Genomic DNA, 13,352 nt, shown 5'->3' with positions numbered 1-13,352 from the left:
CTATGGAAAACAGTATGGAGGTTCCTCAAAAAATTAACTATAGAACTACCATATGATTCAGCAATTCCACTTCTGAGTATATACCTGAAGGAAATAAAATCACTATCTCGAAAAATTATCTGCATCCCCATATTCATTGCAACATTATTTAGAATAGCCAAACATGGAAACAATCTAATTGTCCACTGATGGATGAATGGATAAAGAAAATGTGGCATATATGGGGGCCAGCCTGGCGGCATAGTGGTTAAGTTCGCACACTCCGCTTCACCAGCCTGGGGTTCGCAGGTTCGGATCCCGGGCATGGACCTATGCACCACCTATCAAGCCATGCTGTGGCAGGCATCCCACATATAAAAGCAGAGGAAGATGGGCTGGATGTTGGCCTGGGGCCAATCTTCCTCAGCAAAAAGAGGAGGATTGGCAATGGATGTTAGCTCAGGGCTAATCTTCCTCACCAAAAAAAAAAAAGAAAGAAAGAAAGAAAGAAAATGTGGCATACATATAAAATGGAATATTACTCAGCCACATAAAAGAGGGAAATCCTGCCATTTGCAACAACATGGATGGACCTTGAGGGCATTGTGGCAAGTGAAATAAGTCAGGCAGAGAAAGACCAAATATTGTATGAAACACTCATGTGGAATCTAAAAGAAATGAACAGATTGGTGGTTGCCAGAGTTGGGCAGTGGGGGATGGGAAAATGAGTGAACATGGCGAAAAGGTACAAACTTCCAGTTATAAGATAAGTAAATTTGGGGATATAACATACAGCATAGTGACTATAGTTAACAATACTGTACTGTATGTTTGAAAGTTGCTAAGAGAGCAGATTTTAAAAGTTCTCAGAAGGAAAAAAAACTGTAATTATGTGAGGTGATGGATGTTAACTAAACTTATTGTGGTAATCATTTTGAAATATATACATATATGATATGATATACACTTCAAACAAATACGGTGCTATATATTAATTATATCTCAATAAAACTGGAAAGCAAAATAAAAATTGAAAAAAATAAAATAGAGTTTAAGGCAAAAATTGTCAATATAGCTATAGAAGGACATATTATAATGATAAAAGGGTGAATTTATCAAGAAGATGTTAGAATTGTAAACATATATGCACCTAACAACAGAGCCCCAAAATACACGAAGCAAACATGGACAGAATTGAAGAGAGAAATAAACAATAATAATAGATAGAACAACTAGACAGAAGACCAGCAAGGAAATACAAGTCTTGAAGAATTCTACAAGCCAATTAGACCTAAGAGACATTTAGAACACTCTACCTGACGAAAGTAGAATACACATTCTATTCAAGAATTTAGTAGATGGTTACAACATCACACTACCACAACAGAAGAGAGAATGAGTGAACTGGAGAAAGCATCAAGGTTGAAGTAAAGAGAGAAAAAACTTTGAAAATATAAAAACTTTTATATATAAGTTATTTTAGATATAACCTATATATACAACTTATATATATTCATTTATATATATTAACATATATACATATAAAATCAAAAACTTTGAAAATATGAAAGAGTCAAAAGATATATGGAACATGGTGGGAAGGTCTAATATATGTGTAATAGGAATCTCATGAGAGAAAGGATGTGCAGAACCCATATTTGAAAAGATCTGTAATAAGAACTTTCCAAGAATGAAGAAAACCATAAAGCCACAGCTAGGAAAAAAAAAAAACAACTTTATAAACTCAAAAGCACAAAAAAACAGAAACACCACCATGCTTAAAAAAATCATGTAAAAACTGCTGAAAACTAAAAATAAAGAGAAAACATAAAAAGTAATCAGAGAAAGGACACGTTAACTTCAAAGGACCAAGAAAGAGACAACTTCTCAACTCAAAATATAGAAGCCAAAAGACAATGCATATTATCTTTAAAACACTCAAAGAAAAAAAAAATTACCAATCTACAATCCTAACCACCTGGAAAATACTATTCAGAAGTGAAGGCAAAAAAGGCATTCTCTAAGAAGTATAAAATGAGAGAATTCATTGGAGCACAACTCTCACTAAAAGAAACACCAAAAGGAGTGCTTAATACAGAAGGCAAAAGATCCTAGAGGCTAATGTAGAATTGAAGAAAAGAATGAAGAGCACTCAAAAGGGTAAAAATTCTAAATGAATACTGATTTTTTTAATAACAGCAATAATGTCTTATAGGATAAAAATATATGTAGGACTAAAATGTAAGACAATGATAGCAAAAACAGGTGAGGAGATACAGGAGAGTGTATTAAGTTTCTTGCACTACATGAAAAGTGATAAAAAGTAAGTTAAAATACTCTATCAAGTCAAAGACTGGGAAGTTCCACTTATAATAAGGGCTGAGTTGATCCTATCAGATTAAGCCTCCTGCATATAACTACAAACTGTGAGCAAAACATAAAAACAACTACCTAAAGGTAACAGAGAATGATCAAACACAGGAAGAATCTGAACAAGAATTGATACTTGGAAAATAGAACAGCATTGAGTAAGTTTCCCATTTTTATGAATTTAACTGAGGGTGGCCCACAACAGACTCTACAGGAGGAGGCTAAAATTCCTACAGAAACTTACAGCCTTACCGGCTTGAAGAGCTAGGGGACAAAGTTCAGGCCTACCACTGCAGCTAGAAAAAGGGGAAACTCTAGAAAGGAGAGAGCCAAAATTATGACTGACACTTGAACTATTCATGCACTGGGCAGACCTCTAAGCAATCCAGATACGGTTAAAAGAACTTAAAAACAATTTAACTGTACCCACCTGAAGGGAAACAGGGCTTGAAGCTTAAATCTAACCTAGTTAAATTCTGATTAAAAAAAAAAAACTTCCGCATTTATATGAGTAATACATCAGAAACCAGAGCATCTATAACATATACGTTACAATATACACTACACAACCCCAAATTATTAGACATAGAGGAAACATTAATATGTGACCCATATTCAAAAGCAAAGGAGAACCACCAATCATCAAACCAAAGAAGACCCAAAAGATGGAATCAAAATATAATGACTTTAAAGAATCCATTTTAACTCTTATAACAAGGACCTAAAGAAAAATTGAGATAGGTAGCTAGCTAGACATGAGTAGGGGATCACAGCTGGAGACTTTGCTGCATCAGCAGAGTGTCTTGCTAGCATCCTACAAGACACAGATAAAGGGGAACTGAGACCTGACTGGCGCCGCTACCGGACTCTGAGACCTTCAATCACGAGAATAAAAGTAACAAGTGCACAAACAACACATACAAATCTTTCTGCTATACACCTCTAGAGGACATTGACCTTTCTTTAATTTACATACAAATTCCATACACATTAGCCCCCCTTCCATGGGGGATGACTGCCATGACAGTTCCGGAGATTCCCCTAGAAGGACAAGAACTCACCCTCCTGATGCGTGGGTGGAGGAAAAAACATTATTGGTGGATAATCAGATAATGCTAATTCCCTTCGAAACGGCCCAAATAAAAATAAAACTAACCCAAGACACAGGGCAGATGCGTTCTCTGGCACTGCCCACTCCTCGCTCCACTGACCTATCCTCAATAAATCTTTGCGTGCTTACTGTTGCCATTGTCAGTGTCCGAATTCCTCCATTACACTGACCAAGAACCTGGGCAATTGGACTTTTCAGTCCAGTTACAAAATATGTTTGCAAGATATGAATGAACAGGAAAACTCCACAGATATATACACATTACAATGACAAATTAGATTAAAATTCTAGAACTGAAACAAAATATTTAAAGAATAATTCACAGAAAAGACAAGAGCAAATTAGAGAGAACAGAAACATCAGTTAACTTGAATAAAAATTAATAGAAATTATCTAATCTGAAGAACATACATATTAAAAGATTGAAAAAATGAAGAGAGATTCATTGATCCATTGGACAACACTGAAAAGTCTAACATAAGAGAAATGAGAATCTCAAATGGAGAGGAGAGAGAGAGAGTCAGAAAAATATTTGAGAAACTAATGTAAAAAGTGTTCCCCACTTTAGCAAAAAACATATTTATATGTATTATTTATAAAAATCAAGAAGCTCAGCAAATTGCAAGGATGACTACAATGAAAAACATAATTGGGAACATCATAGTTAAAATGCTTGAGAGAGAGAAGTCAAGATGGCGGCGTAAGCAGACTCTGAACTCACCTCCTCCTGCGGATACAGCCAATTTACAACTACTTGTGGAAAAATTACCCAAGACAGAACTGAAAGCTGGATAAGAGGAACTCCTGCAACAAAGGACAATCCTAATTGAGGTGGAAGAGGCAGAAACTCCCTTCTGGAGAGAAAAAACGACGCCTTCACAAGCCGCCAGCTTCACGGCCGCCCGGGAGCAGCCCAAAGGTATGCAGCCCTCCCTGGAGGAGGGGGGCCCTGAGCTGGGGAGCTCTTCCAAAAAATTGAGGGGGGGGGGAGTTCCCTAACTCATTCTACAAAGCCAACATTACCCTGATACCAAAACCAGACAAGGACAACACAAAAAAAGAAAATTACAGGCCAATATTCCAGATGAACATCGATGCAAAAATCCTCAACAAAATACTAGCAAATCGCATACAACATTACGTTAAAAAGATCATACACCATGATCAAGTGGGATTTATTCCAGGTATGCAGGGATGGTTCAACATTCGCAAATCAATCAACATAATACACCACATTAATAAAATGAAGAATAAAAATCACATGATCATCTCAATAGATGCAGAGAAAGCATTTGACAAGATACAGCATCCATTTATGATAAAAACTCTGAATAAAATGGGTATAGAAGGAAAATACCTCAACATAATAAAGGCCATGTATGACAAACCCACAGCTAATATCATCCTCAATGGTGAAAGACTGAAAGCTATCCCTCTATGAACAGGAACCAGACAAGGATGCCCACTGTCACCACTCCTATTTAACATAGTACTGGAAGTCCTAGCCAGAGCAATCAGGAAAGAAAAAGAAATAAAGGGATCCAAATTGGAAAGGAAGAAGTGAAACTCTCACTATTTGCAGATGACATGATTTGACACATAGAAAACCCTAAAGAATCCACCAAAAAACTTTTAGAAGTAATAAACGAATATGGTAAAGTTGCAGGATACAAAATCAACATACAAAAATCAGTTGCACTTCTATGCACTAACAATGAAGTAGCAGAAAGAGAAATTAAGACTACAATCCCATTTACAACTGCAACAAAAAGAATAAAATACCTAGGAATAAACTTAACCAAAGAGGTGAAAGATCTGTACACTGAAAACTATAAAACACGGCTGAAAGAAATTGAAGAAGACACAAAGAAATGGAAAGATATTCCGTGCTCTTGGATTGGAAGAATTAACATAGTTAAGATGTCCATACTTCCTAAAGCAATCTATAGATTCAATGCAATCCCTATCAAAGTTCCAACAACATTTTTCACAGAAATAGAACAAAGAATCCTAAAATTTATATGGAACAACAAAAGACCCCGAATAGCTAAAGGAATCCTGAGAAAAAAGAACAAAGCTGGAGGTATCACACTCCCTGATTTCAAAATATACTACAAAGCTATAGTAACCAAAACAGCATGTTACTTGCACAAAAACAGACAAACAGATCAATGGAATAGAATGGAAAGCCCAGAAATAAACCCACACATCTATGGACAGCTAATCTTCGACAAAGGAGCCAAGAACATACAATGGAGAAAAGAATGTCTCTTCAACAAATTGTGTTGGGAAAATTGGATAGCCACATGCAAAAAAATGAAAGTAGACCCTTACCTTACACCATACACAAAAATTAACTCAAAATGGATTAAAGACTTGAATGTAAGACCTGAACTATTAAACTTCTAGAAGAAAACATAGGCAGCCGCTCTCCGACATCGGTCTTAGCAACATATTTTCAAGCACCCTGTCTGACCAGGTGAGAGAAACAATAGAAAAAATAAACAAATGGGACTACATCAAACTAAAAAGCTTCTGCACAGCAAAGGAAACCATTAACAAAACGAAAAGACAACCTAACAATTGGGAGAGGATATTTGCAAACTATACATTGGATAAGGGGTTAATCTCCAAAATACATAAAGAACTCATGCATCTCAACAACAAAAAAACTACCAACCCAATTAAAAAATGGGCAAAAGACCTGAACAGACATTTCTCCAAAGAAGATATACAGATGGCCAACAGACACATGAAAAGATGTTCAAAATCATTAACTATCAGGGAAATGCAAATCAAAACTATAATGATGGGCTGGCCCGGTGGCGCAAGCGGTTGGGTGAGCGCGCTCCGCTGCGGCAGCCCGGGGTTCGCTGGTTCGGATCCCGGGTGCGCACCGACGCACTGCTTGGTAAGCCATGCTGTGGCGGCGTCCCATATAAAGTGGAGGAAGATAGGCACCGATGTTAGCCCAGGGCCGTCTTCCTCAGCAAAAAAAAGAGGAGGATTGGCGGATGTTAGCTCAGGGCTGATCTCCTCACACACACAAAAAAAAACTATAATGAGATATCACCTCACGCCCGTCAGAATGGCTATAATTAACAAGACAGGAAACAAGGTGTGTTGGAGAGGATGTGGAGAGAAGGGAACTCTCATACACTGCTGGTGGGAGTGCAAACTGGTGCAGCCACTATGGAAAACAGTATGGAGATTCCTCAAAAAATTAAGGATAGAACTACCATATGATCTAGCTATTCCACTGCTGTGTATTTATCCAAAGAACTTGAAAACACCAATGCATACAGATACATGCACCCCTGTGTTCATTGCAGCATTATTCACAACAGCCAAGACTTGGAAGCAACCTAAGTGCCCATCAAGGGACGAATGGATAAAGAAGATGTGGTATATATACACAATGGAATACTACTCAGCCATAAGAAACGATGAAATCCAGCCATTTGTGACAACATGGATGGACATTGAGGGTATTATGCAAAGTGAAATAAGTCAGAGGGAGAAGGTCAAATACCGTATGATTTCCCTCATTAAGTAGTAGATAATAACACAACAAACAAACACATAGAGACAGAGATTGGATTGGTGCTTACGAGAGGGGAAGGGGGGAGGGAGGAGGGCGAAAGGGATAATTTGGCACATGTGTGTGGTGATGGGTTGTAATTAGAATTTGGGTGGTGACCATCATGTAATCTATGCAGAATAGAAGTAGAATGATGTACACCTGAAATTTATACAATGTTATAAACCAATGTTACTGCAATAAACAAAAAATAAAAAATAAAAATGCTTAAAACCAAAGGTAAAATATTGAAAAAAAAGCTAGACAAATCTGGAATAACACATTTAAGTGAACAACAAAACAAATTCCCACTGACTTATGGTCAGAAATGGTGGAGTCCAGAAGACAGAAAAGTGAAATTTTTAATTTGCTTTTAAAAAATATATAAACAGTCAATTAACCCAAAAGGAAGAAAGGGAAAGAGGACAGAGGAACAAAAACAGGACAAACAGAAAACAAATGGCAACATGGTATACCTAAACCCAATCATACTGATAATTATATTAAATTTAAATGGATTAACACTGCAATGAAAGGAAGAAATTGTCAGAATTAATTAAAAAACAGGACCCAACTATGTACACTTTAAATATAAAGACACTTAAAGCTAAAAATTAAAAGGACAGGAAAAAGTATACCATGTAAAATATAAAGAATCATTAAAGAGATGGATTGGCTATATTAACATCATAAAATTGGATTTCAAGTCAACAGAATATTATCATAGTTAAAAGTGACATTTTATAATGACAAAAGGTTCAATTAATCAGAAAGAAATGACAATCGGAAATATGTATGCACCTCATAAAACATCTTTAAAGTACATGAAGCAAAAATTGACAAAATTAAAGGGAGAAAAAGAAAAATCTACACTCCTACGGGTAGATTTTAACACCTCTCTTAGTAACTGATTGAAAAACTGATAAAAAAACTAAACACAAAAATCATTAAAGACAGAAGATCTGAACACTATCAACCACAATGACATATTCAATATTGATATTTAAGGAACACTCCACCCAATAGCTGAATACAAATTATTTTCAAGTACACATAGTTCGTTCACCAAAACCATATACTGGGACATACAACAAGTCTTAATAAATTTCAAAATACAGGAATCTTACAGAGTACTATCTCTGACCACAAGAGAAGTATATTAGAAGTGAATAAAAATAAGATACATGGGGAAAAAAACCCAAATATTTCAAAAGTAAACAACACACTTCCAAATAATGAAAGGGGTAAAAAGAAAATCACAAGAGAAATTAGAAACATTTCTAAGTGAATGCTTATTTGTTAAATTGACAACCTGATACTAATATTTCTATAAAAAAGCAACAGCAAGAATATACAGAGCATTCTTGAAAAAGAATAAAGTGACTTACTCTACCCTCATTTCAAGAGTTATTATAAAGTGACATAAATGAGTGGGTATTTTTCTGGATTCTGTTTTGTTCTAGTGATTATTTTGTCAATCACTATGCCAATACTACACTACCTTGATTTTTTTAGCTTGATAAATATGTTTCAAAGTCAGGTAGTATAAGTCCTCCAACTTTTTTCTTTATGAAATTTGATTTTACTCTTTTAGGTCCCTTGCATTTCCCTATAAATTTTAGAATTGGCTTATATTTCTCAAAAAAAAAAAAGCCTCCTGGAATTTTGATTGGGATTACATGAATCCCAGTTCAATTTGGGGAGAACTGACATCTTAACAATATTGCATCCTCTGATTCACGAATGTGGCACAGCTGTCCATTTACATATGTTTTTTAACTACACTCTGGTATGTTTTGTACTTTTCAGAGTATAGGTCTGGTGCATATTTTCTCAAATTTATCCTTAATTATTACATAGGCTTTGGTGTTATTATAAATGGTACTATTTTTTAAGTTCAATTTCTAATTATTTGTTTCTAATAGGTAGAAATGCAACTAACTTTTATACATTGATGCTGTATCTTGCAACACTGCTAAATTTACTTACTATTTCTAGGAGCTTTATCATCGAGTCAACAGGGTTTCTATTCAGATGCTCATGTTGTCTGTGAATAAAAAGAGTTTTACTTCCTTATTTCTAATTGGTAGGATTTTGTTTCTTTCCTGCCTTATTGTATTAGATAGAATCTCCAGTACAATGTTGAATAGAACTGACTTGTTCCTTATCTTAGAAGGAAAGCATCTGGTGTTTATTGCTAAGCAAGTTTATTATTAAATATGTCTCACAAAAACTCTTCTAGTGAAGTAAAACAAATATTTTGCAATTCATATTAGGATACCAGTTTCACCGTGATATCAAAATCTGACATGAAACATTCAAGAAAGGAAAAGTCTAGCCCAATATCTCTCATAAATGTAGATTCAAAAGTCCTAAGGAAAATACTAGCAAATTGAATTCAGAAATATATGAAAATAATAAAACATTACAATGAAGTTAGGTTTATTTCAGGAATGCAAAATTGAATTAATAATTGAAAATCAATCAATGTAATTCCCCATGTTAACAGAATAAATGAGAAAAGCCTTAGTATCATCTTAAAAGATACACTGTACATACAATACCTGTTTCATGAAAAAGCTTTCATCAAACTACGAATAGATGGGAACTTCCTTAATGTGATAAAGGATATTTACAAAAAACTCAGCAAACACAGTGTTTAAAGGTGAAATACTGTAAGGTTCAAAAATAAGCAAAACTAATCAGTGATGACAGAAGTCAAAATAGTGGTTACCTTTGTGTGGGTAGCTACTGATTAGAACAGTAGGGAGGTTTATTGGACACTGGTAATATTCTATATCTTGATCTGAGTGGTATTTATACGGATGTGTTCACTTTGTAAAATGTCACTGAGTTATACCCTTAAGGTTTGTACACTTTACTATTAGTATGTTACACTTCAATAAAACTGCTGATGTAAAATTTCAACAGTGTTCTTCATGAAACTTTATAAATTATCCTTAAAGTTATATTTAAGTGCTACGTGCCAACATAGCCAAGACATTTTAAAGAACAGTAAGCAAGTAGATCTACCAAATATAAAGACTTACAAAGCTGTACTAATTAAGAGGATGTAACATTGTATAGAAATACAGAGAACACAGAACCTAGAAAGAAAATCACAAATATACTGAACCAGAATATATGAGAGAGATGGCCCAGCACCACACAGGAAAAAGGGTGATTGTTCAACAGGTTGAGCTGGAAAAATTGGTATTATTGGGGGGAAAATAAGTAAATAAAATGGGTCATTTCCTTATACTATATGCAAAACACAATTCCAAATGAATTGTGAATGAAAATGAGATAAGCAATCCTTAAAAGTTTTTGAGGAAAACAGAGGTGCCAATCTTTCTTGTCTTTAGGGTAGGGAAGGAGTTCTTAAATGAGATACCAAAGCATTAACTATAAAAGATTAACTTGTCTAAATTAAAATTAATAATTTCTGTTCATCAAATGACACCTTAAAGAAAATGAGAAGACAAGGTACACACTGAGATAAGATATTTGCCACACATTTAACTTACTAGAGATTAATATCAAGAACATATAAACTACATTTACAAATCAATAAGAAAAAAAATCCAATAGAAGAATGGATAAAAGACAGAAATAGACTTTTTGTAGAGGAGAGCATGCACTTGACCGGCAATTATTTGAAAATGTGCTTTATCGATGATATGTACATGAAGATCAAAATAAGATTATTTTATACCAATTCAGTTGTCAACAAACTAAGAAGTCTGACAGTACCAAATGCTGAGGAGGATGGGAATCAACCAGATCCCTACATATTGTTGGTGGGAGAAAAAGTGATGAAAACCACTTTGAAAAATAAGTTATCAGTATTTTGTGAGAGCAACATTTTCACACCTTAAACCCAGGACTTCCATGCCTAGATATATATTCCACAAAAATGCATGCACATGTGTACCAAGAATCATGTACAAAAACATCAATTGCATTATTCATAATAACAAAAAACTGGAAATAACCCAAATACTCATCTACAAATGAATGTACAAGTAGTTATGATATAATCACATACAATAGAATATTTTAAATCAGTAAAAATAAATGAACAGCTACACCAAACAACATAGATGAATCTTAATAATATAATGATGAGTCACAATTGCCAAACCCCAGGCAACAACATATTATGATACATTTTTATAAATGACAAAACAATATGCTATTTCCTCAAAAATTTGTATGTGATAAAACTTTAAAAAAATTAATCAAAATGATAAACAGTTTAGTGGTTACCTCTAGTGAGAGAATCAGAGTACCAGATTAGGCAGGAGCATACAAGTGGACTTAAGTCATTTGTAATATTCTATCTTTGGATTAGTTGGTGGGACAAAGGGTGTTTATTATAATAAACAAACAAATTAATTAAAATAAATAAAACAGACCTATGCATGTAACATAACATTGAGCTCTGAAACAAATTTTATGATTAATCCAATTCTGTGCACCTAATGTCCAAAAAATGCAATATAATACAATACGAATTTAAAAATTGTTGTCTCAAGGTCGAGATGTTAGCAAGACAAAATATGCCAGGTTCAAAAATTACTTTTAAAGGATCATTAATAAACATTTAAGCACCCTATTACCTGTTTGTATTAATTCCATTTCTGAACTAAATTAGTAAACCCTAATAAAATTTAAAGAAATGCTGAATGCCTTAAAAACAGTTAAATAAATTTACAGGAATAAGATTGTTCTTATAATATATATTTAGAGCTGAAAGTTACTTTGAAGATTATCTAAAAGAGGTACCAGTGAACATTTTTTATATGCCAAGCTCTGCACTTAACATGCATCATCTCACTAATCCTCACAAAACTCTATGACATACACACCATTAATATCAACATTTTATTTGTGAGGAAACTGGCTAAGAGTTAAGAAATCTGTTGAAGTTCACAAAGCTCACAGGCAAAGGTGTAATTTGATCCCAGGTTTATTTGAATCCTGAACCTGCATATTTATTGACACATTTGTACTACCTAAGTTAATGGCACAGGAAAAGGTAGAAAGGTCAACTGACCTGTCCAAAATCTACATCAAGGTAATGGCAGAATTGGGACTAAAAGGTACTAAGTACCATACACCAGGCATTATGGCAAGTACTTCATGAGACTTCCTATTCAATATTCTTTCCATCCCATTACCTCATTCAATTAAAAAGTCTCAAAATGGGCATAACCTATTAATTTGCTTTCCATTATTGTATATCAGCCAAATATTTCATCACAATTACTATACCAGATAGACCCTGTATTTCTATACGCATTTCTATATGAATCCATATTGTATATAATATTCATGTCTACAAAGAGTATAAAAAATAGCACAACACAAAACTGTGTCACAAATTATAGTCTAATATATGCAAATTTATTTAAACTTTCATGTATAGGTCAATTGTAGGAAATTATTTAATATGATATTGCACTGGGTAATATTTTTAGAAAATGTCTCTCACCTGTTCTGAGTGGTCTGAATCACTTTCTTGAGGTAAAGGATAGGGTGCTCCTTGTGATTCCTGAAGCTTTTCTTTTAATTTAGCATTTTCTTGCTCTTTTTGAAATAGCTGATCCTGAAGATTAACAACACTTTGCCGGAGCATAGCCTCACTTGATTTTGTGGTTTCAAAACAAATATGTAACTCATTGTAAAGCTGTTTCAAAAAATATATCCAAATGTATTAATAATCAATTAAATAGTTGTGTAATACATACACACATATACATATACATAAGGAGTGTATATGATACAGTCTTTGCCCTCAAGTTATTTTAACAGTCTAAGAGAGGAAACAAGATATAAACACAAGGAAAACTAAATAATATTATCAAATATCAGTATAAAACTACAATTGATGTTAAAAAGGCAATATGTATTATTAGCCAGTGTAATACAGGAAAAGTATGCTCAATTTCTAAGGAGGATGAAAACACTTTAAGCTATCTATATTAATCTTGGAGGGCTTCATGAAAAAGAAAGGACTTGAACTGAGCCATAATGGTATTATAGGAATTGAATGACAATAAAAAGTCATTCTAAAGGTGGTAGCAATGTGAAAAAAAATATGTATAGTGATAGGAAGGGACAGAGAGGGAGGACATTTCAGGCTAATTGGACGTAATATATAAATTTGAAAGAAAAAAACAAAAACCAAGAGCCTTACATTGAGAGTTTATTAAGGTTGACTGATATATTCCCATTTAGTAGAAATTAGCATCTACTGCTGAAGTATGGGAGGTGGAGTATGGAAGAAATAGTAAGAGCATAGTCAGG

The 13,352-nt window shown here is 34.1% G+C and overlaps 1 protein-coding gene across 7 annotated transcripts in view; it reads right to left on the bottom strand.

The window, feature by feature from the left end:
- The window catches only part of CNTLN (centlein), a 330,124-nt gene that overhangs the window by 204,895 nt on the left and 111,877 nt on the right, over positions 1-13,352 (bottom strand). For all 7 annotated transcript variants that reach the window (XM_058565850.1, XM_058565854.1, XM_058565855.1 and 4 more), the window contains one exon: positions 12,538-12,732. In XM_058565850.1, the coding sequence (XP_058421833.1) occupies positions 12,538-12,732 (195 nt within the window). The remainder of the gene's footprint in view (positions 1-12,537; positions 12,733-13,352) is intronic.

The sequence above is a fragment of the Diceros bicornis genome, chromosome 22 (genome assembly GCF_020826845.1).
Source record: "Diceros bicornis minor isolate mBicDic1 chromosome 22, mDicBic1.mat.cur, whole genome shotgun sequence".
NCBI classification, from domain to species: domain Eukaryota; kingdom Metazoa; phylum Chordata; class Mammalia; order Perissodactyla; family Rhinocerotidae; genus Diceros; species Diceros bicornis.
This window is presented reverse-complemented; position numbering and strand designations above follow the sequence as displayed.